The sequence below is a fragment of the Raphanus sativus genome, unplaced genomic scaffold (genome assembly GCF_000801105.2).
Source record: "Raphanus sativus cultivar WK10039 unplaced genomic scaffold, ASM80110v3 Scaffold0230, whole genome shotgun sequence".
In the NCBI taxonomy this organism is placed as follows: domain Eukaryota; kingdom Viridiplantae; phylum Streptophyta; class Magnoliopsida; order Brassicales; family Brassicaceae; genus Raphanus; species Raphanus sativus.
In genome coordinates this window covers 39,640-51,222 of record NW_026615550.1, presented here as the reverse complement: position 1 = coordinate 51,222, position 11,583 = coordinate 39,640, and the positions used below count along the sequence as shown (strand labels likewise).

Here is an 11,583-nt window from a genome sequence, read left to right as displayed (position 1 = left end):
CTTATTTCAACATGTCAAATCATTATAGAAGTTGAAAATTATACGTTTATGGAAATTATAGTGAGCTGTCTAAATTTAAATTCAAAATACAACTTCCCATTGTAGTTCTCCACATGATCATCTGTTACATGTGTTTTTTCAACTCGGGAGAAATTATGAATCAAAAAGACCGTCTTTTCTATTAAGAAAAACAACCAAACCATACGTTCTACAATAAGTTTATAACTAAACGTACGACCCAACTTTCTTGAAGAAACTGAACATAAGATTGGTACAAAATAATGAAAATAGAAAGAAAAGGATGTGAGATGAAAAGGTAATGCACGTGCGAGAGAGCCCACAAGGAGGCAAGAGTATTATTATCACTGACTATTTTGGTTCTTGAGGGATGAACAAATGCAAGAGAAAACGAAATAGAAAGGAGGTACAAGAACCATGTCTTGATATATCTCCTTTCAATGGGCTTTTGCCCAAATAAATCATGGGCCTATAATCTATCACATGAATGGAATGCATTGATCTAAGTCATGGGCCTTTGATCTGTTACGTAAAGTCTTTGTCACTAAATTTGGGCTTTAGATAGAACCGTAATACTACTGCTGATGATGTTCCTTGAAACACATGTTTTTTCTTGTTGTAAATTCCAGTTAATCATATGGCATTCACTTACCTCTTGACCAGAATCAACCAGTTTCGATCGGTGAGAAGAGCGTCGGTTTGAGTGGATCCATGGAGCTAATTGTCTGTGCCCAATATAGAAGGTTTGGAACTCACACTGTCTCTTAACTTGGTTCTCTCCCTTGTGAATATTAACGAAGCTGTTGTTGATGAAACATGTGGCAGGTTTCTAAACACAATCGATGGGACAAGAAATGGACTAAAGGCTCTTAAGCTACTCCTCTCATCATCCGTTGCAGGTAACACGAGATTAGTTAGACTCTCTTGTTACTTTACCTGTTTGATGCTTCTTTATCTCTATACATAGGTTTAAGTTTTGTATGAGATCTTGTTACTGCAGCAATAGAACAATCAATGCAAGTTTTATAAGCTCTTCTTTTATAGAACAATGGATGCAGTTGGTCTATGGACCAATCTTGTAGAGACATCGATGATTCTTTTTTGTATATATATATACAGTGGGTCTATGGACCAATCTTGGTTTGCAATATGGTTTGGGCACATTGTGACTAGAGAACACAAAAAAACTTGGGAACAACCACCTTGAGTAGGTCCAATCTAATATACCAAACTATCTGGACTCTTCCTCTTCACCGTAGTTGAACGGTAACGGAACTGTTTTGAATGCTCTGAACTTCCCCACGTTGTTCAAATGCTCGTTCTCTAACCTGTTGTTCATAACCCAGAAAAAAAAAAATTAAGTAAAACAAATGATGTCCGAAGAGTTTCGTGTTCAAGACGCTACCTGAAGAAGTTCCAGATACCACGGCGTATGATCTCAAGAATAGCAAGGAGAGCAATCATTGTCTCTCTATGCAAGAAAGAGACATTGAAATCCAGAACTGTCTGCAACCACGCCAACCTCAACACCACGTTTACCACCTAAAGAGAAGAGAGAAAACAAAAATTAAAGAGAAACCCTAAAACATGATTTATTTTGTTTTATCTTTTTTTTTAGTTCCTACCATTGCAACGTAGTAGACGGATTTGTTAGGAACAAGAAGCTTCTCTCTAAGCCAAGTTTTAGATGGATTATGAAGAAATCCCAGTCATGCACAATGTCCCAATACGTTCCATAAAAAGTTGCCAAGGCCGAGAAAACCCATGCACCGATTCTCCAGGTGTTTCCTCTGTTAAGGCTATAAGCTGTTCTCAAGCACACAGCAACGATGGTCAAAAAGTACTTGATAGCATTGAAGCCTTGGCTTATATCTTTCTCTTCGATTAACCTTCGAACACACTGAAGGAAACGTGACCAGTAAGGAATCACAGCCACGATGAAGTAGAATGTGTTATACACATCGCTTGATCTGCAAGTGTTTCTTCTTAGCCTGAAGTCTCCCCAACCATAGTAACACACGTAGAACTGAAGACTCCTCAGAGCTTGAACCTGGCTTGTTAACTGGTCCGCCAAGAAAAAATCCGGAAGACTAACCTATAGAAATTTATAATGAGAAAAAATTAAGATGTTTATCGATCTTTTTTTTAACCATGATATATATTGACTAAAGTACCTTGTAGAGTGGTGCAGCTATGCAGCGGAATACAACTGCTAGGAAGAAGAAGCGGCTTGACCTATAGAAAATATTGAAGGGACAGACAGAGATGGCCATTACTATCTGCAAAACATTGTACATATGAAATATTGTTATTATTGATTTATTGTAATAACATAATGATATAACATTCTTGGTGGTTGTCGTGATAATGAACAACTTACAGCTACAACGAAAAGTGGAAGAAGTTCAGTGATTGTCTTGTAGTCATTAGTATTAGGATCCATCTCCATGTCAAGGTTTATAAGAACCGCAGCTAGAGCAAGCGTGCCGAGACCAAAGCTTAGAAGCAGAACTGGTCTGTAACCAAGCTCTGTTCCTTCTTTGAATCCGAATATGAACGGTAATTCACTCGGTATTTCTTCCAATAGTAAATGTTTGAAGCATACATGATCATGTGGAGGACAATGAATCCAAACAAACTGAAAAACATGGTTTAAGAAACATTCTTGTCAGCGAGAAAAAAGAATTGATTCAGTTATAGAGAGGAAACCAAAGATGTATTGGTTTGAACCTGTAGAGAGGAAACATTGTCTCCATGTAGAGTATTTGTCCATCTGTGCCTATTATGTTGCGTACATGGATGAACAAGACAAGAGCAATCACTAGAGAGACTGAGCAGCCCACAAAAAAGCCTGATAAAGAAGATTGTGATTACTTTTTCATGAAGTAAGTGTTATAAAATGTGATCTATATTGGGATGTTTTCTAGTTACCAGTTGAAAACGTTATACGATGTCTTTCTTTCTTCACTTTTGGCCTTAAGAGATTCATTCCTTTGCTTCGGTTCGAACTGGCGAAATGCTCGACGAAAATAGACTCAACTCTCACCATAAGTTTGTTGATCTGTAAAATGTCAATAAAGCTTATGTTTGTAGTTTGTAGTATCATTAGAAGCAAATAGTAAGTTTCATGTAGAGATGTTTAGTAACCTCATCAGAGCTAGTGAGGTAGGACTTATCTACCATCTCCATGTAAGGTTTTGCTGCACTTCTTGTAGCAATCTGATAGAGAAGAAATACCAAAAACATATTAATAAATACATGGCCGTGGTGGTCCCATAGTCAAACCAAGCATTAGTTTTGACTCCCAAATTTTTTAGAAAAAAATAAAAATAAACATAGGTCCCCATTTTTTGTAATATATTAAAATTCTTACAAAATTGTTTCGAACTCACAAAATCTCAGAACATAAATAAATATCAAGAAACCTATACATATATATAAATCAGGTGTTACCTTATCATATTTCTTCATGATCTTTGAAATCGCCAGGGTTTCAGGAAGCTGAGATAATTGTGAACAGAACATGGATCAAATAAAAACACCTTTATGAGTTGCCTTTTTATTAAGAATGCCTAAGAAAAAATATGCAAACCTGTAGTTCTTGAGATGTCTAAGCTTGCGATAAAAGTCGATAAAACATTCTTGAGCCGTTCTTCTATTTTCTTGAGATTCTCTTTTGTGAATTTGAGCTCTTCTTGGTTAGATAGCTTGAGGATATTTCTTATTGTGGACAGTGGAGTTTCCTGTGTTTTGTTTAATCTGATACGGTCAAGAACACTTGCCTCCGGTGTGATCTCTTTCGTTGAATCTCTACCGTTAGATCCATCTTCTTGGATTCCCATCTCTTCAGCTAATGACTTCATCCCTTCAAAATCAAACACAAAAAAAAACACAACAAGATTCAAACTTCTTGTCCTTTCATACTGAACCCTACTAACAAAGAAACAATCTACGAGAACTTACTCTGTTCCTTGGAATCCAAGGCATCCACGTCAACTGCTACTGTTTCAGAGCAGGTCCAAGGAGAAGCAGGTCGATCAACTTTGAGTCTGAAAGCAATCAGAGCATCCATTTGTTTGTTCAAAGCCACTGCCTCCTTCACCATTTCATCCACTTTAGACCGGTAAAAACGATTCACTTTGTCAAACTCCAGATCTAGGGTTTTAAAGAAGACAAGCTCTGACTCTCTTCCTGCTTCCGCAACTTTCATGATACTCGTCTCGTGTCTCTCAAACCCATCTTCACCAATCCTTGTACTCACCATAATGTCCTGGTTTTCGAGTTCCAGATAGGAGGCGGCACGGCTGTACCGCTTTGTCAGGCCGCTGAAGTTGCGGTAAACAGATTTCTTGGGTCTCAAGTCACCTTCTGTTCTTGATCTTTTCCGTGAGTTTTGGATTTCTTGAAGAATGGATTTGAGACAAGAATAATTCATGTAAGCTTGTTGCCATTCTGGAACCATCTGCCCTTCAAACTCTTCCCCAAACTTCATCTTTTGTGTTTCTTCACAGTTTCTCTGGATTTATCTGTAAGAATTCAAGAATCTCTCTCTCTGTACTTCACTGAAAAGTTGGCTGTTCAGTAATGAACACTTACAGAGAAGACAAAAAAAAAAAAAGGAGAGAACAAATCTTGGAGAATTTCAAGGGAAGACAACTATAAAGAAAAGGAAGGTTGGTGAAAAAATTTATAGGAGGAATTTTCGTAAGAAAGGAAATAAACAATTAGCCAACCATGCAAATCTCGGAATATATTCAGCGAGTCTCTTATATATACGTCCACAGTCAATATCGTCACAACAATATTTTTTTTTCAATGTATATTTATAGAAACTAAGCGATATTTTGAGTTACATCCATACAGCTAGGCAAGTGGATTTTAATTCCCAAGTGAGAAAATTCAAAAACATCGAACTGAAATTCAGAAAATACGTTTTGTGTGGTGGGCTCTTGGCTGGACACTGGACATGTCGTTTCAGTAAAAGAAGATCTTTTGTTTTTGTTCTTACGACAAAAATCAATAATTGCGTCTTTAATAACACATGAACGAAGAGGTTTCCTCTAGTATAAAGCGGTTGGTCAAGTAATCATCATCAAATTATTAGAATCAGATATAGAAGAGAAACTTGAGACAAAAATCGTATAAAGTTTAAAACTTCTTCTTGTTGTCCTGGTAAAACTGTAAAAACTAGCTAGTGACTCCTATCTCAAATATCAGAAACACACAGAAAAGAAATGGACCCAACAACTTCTTTGTTTGCATACGAAATAATGGAGTCTGATTTTTTTAAACATAACATTAACAATTTAAAGGACTAAGTTGAGTATATAGTTTATATCCAGTTCATTTCAGCAATCTCCTTTTTTTTTTTTGTAACAGGCTTTCTATTAAAATTAAATATCAGAAACACACAGAAAAGAAATGGACCCAACAACTTCTTTGTTTGCATACGAAATAATGGAGTCTGATTTTTTTAAACATAACATTAACAATTTAAAGGACTAAGTTGAGTATATAGTTTATATCCAGTTCATTTCAGTAATCTCCTTTTTTTTTTCTGTAACAGGCTTTCTATTAAAATTAAAGTAACCATATAGCCATGACAAAAGTCACACAGTTTTTGAAAATAAGTAGAGCAAAGATAAAGCTTAGTAAAGAAAAAGAGTAAGCTAGATAAAGCTTAGCTACTTAACATAGAGAAAGAAATAGAGCAATAGCAAAGAGGAAACTCAGCTACCTAGAGAGTCAATCACGTCCACCTCTTTTACCTCGGCCACAATTTCCACGGTTGCGATTACCCTGTCCACGAGCTACCGGATGCGACTGCATCTCTCTAGCTTTTGTAGATGGTTTAACCGGTCTATCCCGCAGAAATACTTTGCCAATGGAGACAAGTTTTCCTTTGGGTCCAAATCTTCATCTGGTAGTGATGCATCATCATCCTCATCTGAGGATTCTAATGAACTAAATCGATTGGTAAGTAAATTAGAACTCGACGAGCTCCTTCGAATTTTACAATCTGAATCAGCTCGAACAGAATTTTACAATCTGAATCTCCTTTTTTTTGAGCAACACATTTCAGTAATCTCCATTAATAAATAACAGAGCTTTGTTATAAATGGCATATCAACCCTTAGGTTTGAGAGTAAATGATTGGGTGTCTACTCTACATATATTTTAGTACAGACACGTGAATAAGTCTAATATATTAATTAACTATAAAAGCTACTTAAAGGATGGGTTACAAAAGTGGTTATCTTTTTGTTAAGTTGGACGCGTTTTTAGCCGACTGTGTCCTTTTCTTTTGACAAACAAAACAAAACAATCAATTACTCCAACTTCTCACTCTAGAATCAATTAAATTATGAATAAGATTGGCAGCAAAGAGTATATTTAGGTTAAAAAGAGAAAGAGTATATTTAGCCCTCTCAAATAAGAGTTGAAAGACCAAATATACGACTGTTTGATTGCAGACATATAAACCTCACAGATAAAATGTTTATGTCTGATTTAAAAAAACTAAATTTTATTTGTTTGTCAAGTTGTGTGACAACTCTAAAAACATTGTTTCTATAATGGAGAAAAAAAAAATATATCATAAATCATTGCTATTGGTTAAAAAGTTTGAATTGTGGGTTTATAAATTGTTTGATAAGAAAAAAAGTTTTTAGGATTTAAATAGCAAACATATATAATATCAGTATTAATTTTTCTCATAGCTTTTAGTTTTTTTGTTTAGTTATTTTGTAGTATTATATAGCTATGACACTTTGACAGGACTACATAAATAATAAAATTTTGTTGATCTAAATCAAAAGAACCTTGCATACTGCTTGCATGTAAGTATGTAACATTCATACACGCCAATACAGTTTTAAATTTGTACAATTAAGAATGACATAATTTGTAGAATGGATAAGGATGTAAAGTGAATATGCATAATGAAAAGCATAATCTGTCACAGGGATATGATCCAAATGACTTTGCAAAATCTCGATATATTTTAATGATAATCAGCTAGATAAAAAAGCATATTAATATTTTTGAACCATGTTAAATTGAAGAATATGAGATTTAGAATCTCTTATAGGTGTCACTAAAACAGATTATCTAGGTTTAAGAAAAAAATCTGATATATACAGTTATAATCTTCTTAATAGGAGACGAATCTAAATGAAGAAACAAATAACATGTAAAACAGTTAAAACAGTTAAATGGTAGCCAAAAAATAAAAAAAAAATATATTTGCTAATCCAAAAGTATAGCCTTCATTCTGTGCTCCGAATCGACGTTTTCATTAAATTGATATGAATAAAAATCTATAGAAGAAAATGCAAAAATAATTACTTGATTATATGTCGAAGGTGATTTCCAATCTTCAAGAATGAGTGAGGCTGACTTTGATATATTACCAAATAACTATTTGTAAAAGAAAATTATAAAAAATTGCTATATATATATATATATATTTTTTTTGTCAACTGCTATATATATATGATCTTTTTTACTTGATTTGGTCTTGTTTTAACATATAGTGGTAGTTGCCACAGGAGCCAGTCAACTAGGCACTCTCAACTGTGGAATGCTCTTTTTGGATGGAGTTGAAATAATAAGACTTCCAAATGGGTTCCTATAGATGAAATAATAGCGCATAGCCGTCTCTCCGGAGAAGCATAGGATTTAGAAAGTGCCACATTTTTTATCTTTTTAGTGATATTGTTTTTGTTTTGTTATGTTTTGATCTATTAACTATGTTAAGCTTGATTCTATTTCTATTAATTTCATCTTTTAACGAAAGTCTCTGCTTTGGTAGTCCCACAAAGACTTTGTATTTTGTTATGAGTGAGTCCAATGCAAAATTTTGATTCATATACATACATACATATATATATATATATATAGATATTATATTTTACATGATGAATTTTTTTTTAACACTAAAGAGTAGCTCCAATAGGAGTTTCTAATATAGGTTCTAATAATAAAAGAGAAAGAAAAATATTTTTTTAAAAAGCGAAAAAGTGAATCAGAGTCCTCAGCACACATGTTTTAAGAATCTCTCAAAAACCTGTCTTCCAATCTCTTTATTGGTTCAGCTGTAGAAACAAAAACTAAAATTAATCAACTAACTAAATTTTATTTAAAAATGAATATTTTACTTTAAAAAAAAATCTAAATGAGTATTCAACCGTTGGGGGAATAGTTATTTTAGTTTTAGTTAATGTTTTTGTTTGACGGATTCAAATAAGTAAATAATTTAAATTTGAATTCGGTTAACAATTGCTTATTGTTCTAACGTTGTTACTGATTAAAGCATATAATGTACCACAAAATCGAACCAATTTTGTTCACCATTTATTATCCGGAGTTTTTTACAACACCATTATCGAAAGTTTCAGTTAAAATAGAAAACTTTCGATAATGGAGTTTATATGAAAACGGAATATTTGTGTCGGATTTTCTCTGGGTACATCTACTCGGCCATTTACAAAGCCACGGAACATTCACATAGTGTTGAATCTTGAAAATGTAAACCACCGTTTGTTAAACAAGGCAAATTTAATGGGTATTCATATTTGTCGTTGAAATCGAAACCCCAAGATATGGCTGCTACATGTTTTAGAATAAACCATAGAATTGAATAGTTCAATGTTGTTCTCATGTATTTATTGAAATACAGCTAAACAACAGCATCTGCTTGACTACGATTTATTTTGATTTTTGATCCTAATTTTTTTTGATCCTAATCTTTGCCTCTCATTTTATTTCATTTTTGGATGGGTTGTAAATGCAACGTATATGGCTGACATCTGCACGTACCGTCAATATTATTTCGTTAATTCTCACAAAAAAATGAAGCTTCTAAGCATCATCGTCAACGTTAGTTTTTTCTTAAGGGCACGTCAACGTATAGTTACGTTAGCACAATTGAAATAAGTTTGATGCGTAGATTGTTTTGTAATGGATTTTTCCCGTGTGTGTTTTTAGGTTTCTTATGATTGAATTTACGTTTGAGCAAAAAAGAAAATGATTGAATTTACAAAAAGATATATAAAACTGAATATTAATAGTTGTCTTTATATGTATATATCTAAACATATTAAAAATAAAAATATATACCACTAAACCATGAACATTTTAACCTTGTCCATATCAGTAAGGGGGTACCACTATTCCCATCACATTCACATTTCCTATCATCATAATTCCTTCTCCAGAGAAAGGCTCTACGGTAGCCACCACAAACGAAACCCATTGAAGATAAGATCAAAAGTATTGTAATTACTCCAACGACAACTCATGTGTTTGGTGTTCCCCACGAAAGATGTATTAGAGTATTAGGATAAACCGGTTAACATGTCGTTAAACCGTATAGGATAAACCAGTTAACATGTTGTTAAACCGAGTAATCTAGATATAAATAGCAAACATTACTTTAACAAACTTTACACAAAAATAATAACAAACTTCATCTTCTTCGTCTCTCCCCTTCTATGGAGATCGATCACTGGATCTAATATAGATAAACATGTTAACCGGTTTATCCTATACGGTTTAACGACATGTTAACCGGTTTATCCTTATACTCTAATAAGATGGCGTAGAGCTCGAATACAGCAAGAAAAGAAAAAACGGTATGGAGTTTTCATTCAGAAAAGAAAAAAATAACAGTGGAGAACTGAGTGTTGAAGGCCTTCCATCTTTTCTGAAGGTTACGCTGGAAATTAAGATAATTAAAAAAAACATATTATGAATTATGAAAAGTAGTTATGGCTTTCTTTTCTGCCGGATAAAAATCTATCCAATTATATCAAAAATTACAATTTAAATTCACACGAAAGTAAGTACTAAAAGCAAACTTTAACACAAACAATTCTGTGCATCGTATCATATCCTGTGAAAATAGTACAACAAAATAAAATTAGTTATAACATATTCTCTAATATTTTCAGTTTTTGATATAACTACAAATTTGTTATCTTAATGGCCTATTATTATCCAGTTCAAAAAAAAAAAAGGCTTCTCTCTCTTCTTTTTTTGTTCACCAAAAATAGAAAGTTCCATTTGCCTAAAAATTGCACAAACTCAAAAGTCAACCTTTATAAAGACTAAACTCTACACGAACGAGAAGGTTACAAATCACCCGTGGAAGTATTCCCGCCAACAAGAAACACCCACGTGTCAAAAGCTCCCTTCCTCCTCCGTCGCCATCGTTCATCAACAACGAACGACCGAGGAGCCAAAAAAAAAAAAACAGAAAGATCTCTCCGTTTTTAAAAAAACTTTTCGCCATGGTTGTCCGATCAAAACACATATCCACATTCCTGTTAACCATATCCATCATATCTCACGTCTCCCAACCTCTCCACTTCGAGCTAAAATCAGGCAAATCAAGATGCATCTCTGAGGACATCAAAAGCAACGCGATGACCGTCGGAAAGTACACCGTCGCCAACCCCAACGACCCTCACCCTTTCCCTCAGTCTCACAAGATCAACATAAGGGTGGGTACGCTCGTAAAATTCGTTTCCTTTTCCATAAATTCGTAAACTTTTTTATTTATTCCGTCCATGTTATAATTATACATTAGGTGACGTCGAGTCACGGGAACACGTACCATCACGCGGAGGAGGTGGACTCGGGGCAGTTCTCGTTCACGGCGGTGGAAGGCGGAGATTACTCGGCGTGTTTCGCCGCCAGCGATCATAAGCCTGACGTGACGTTGAGTATCGATTTGGAGTGGGGATCGGGTGTTCATTACAAGAGCTTGGGGAGTTTGGCCAAGAAGAGCAAAGTCGAAGTGAGTTTCTTTTTTTAATATTTGTTTGGTAATTAACTCATCAGATTCTTGATGTCTTGTTGTGTCTTGTGGAAGGTTATGGAGTTTGAAGTGAAGGCTTTGATTGAAACCGTTAACTCGATTCATGATGAGATGTTTTATCTTAGAGACAGGTAATCAAAAGTTGCTTTTACATTTTCTATAATTTGTTGCAATGTTATTGAATGTGGACTTGTTTTGTCTACAGGGAGGAAGAGATGCAGGATCTGAACAGGGCTACGAACTCGAAGATGGCGTGGTTTGGTTTGCTCTCTCTTTTCGTGTGCTTAGGAGTTGCTGGGATGCAGTTTCTGCACTTGAAGACGTTTTTTGAGAAGAAGAAAGTCATCTAAAGATATTAATTTTTAGATGGAATAATTCCACTCTTTTTTTTTTTTTGATCAACACAATGGATGAATCTTTTTACTCCCTGAGGTTTTGTACATTTAGATCTTTGTGGCTTGAGCATGTGTCCTCTTGAAACTATAAACGAATGTGAAAATGTAATGCCATTTTTGCAGTTTCTGTCAACAGAAAGAATAACTTGGAAAACGTTATATACTTGTTAGGTAGGGTACTTCTCAAGAGAAGAGTAACTTATAAATCAATTCTTTTGAAGAGATTTGAGAACAAGAGATTCAGTTGGAACCAGTGCGTTAAACCATAGCTAACCAATTCTCTCTGAGTTTAACCACAGTTAATTGCTCTGTTTTCATTCTCCGCAAGAGAGCAAACAAGAAAACTTG

The 11,583-nt window shown here is 34.4% G+C and overlaps 1 protein-coding gene and 1 pseudogene across 1 annotated transcript; one reads left to right on the top strand and one right to left on the bottom strand.

Moving 5' to 3' along the window:
- Window positions 1-677: 677 nt before the first annotated feature.
- On the bottom strand, window positions 678-4,568 carry LOC130501617 (phosphate transporter PHO1 homolog 8-like; annotated as a pseudogene).
- Window positions 4,569-10,174: 5,606 nt separating this feature from the next.
- Window positions 10,175-11,265, top strand: LOC108818972 (transmembrane emp24 domain-containing protein p24delta9-like). Its single transcript, XM_018591940.2, has 4 exons — window positions 10,175-10,523; window positions 10,610-10,819; window positions 10,895-10,971; window positions 11,046-11,265. The coding sequence occupies exons 1-4, from the start codon at window positions 10,311-10,313 to the stop codon at window positions 11,188-11,190; spliced, it is 645 nt and encodes a 214-aa protein (XP_018447442.1). The 5' UTR covers window positions 10,175-10,310; the 3' UTR covers window positions 11,191-11,265.
- The last annotated feature ends 318 nt before the right edge of the window (window positions 11,266-11,583 follow it).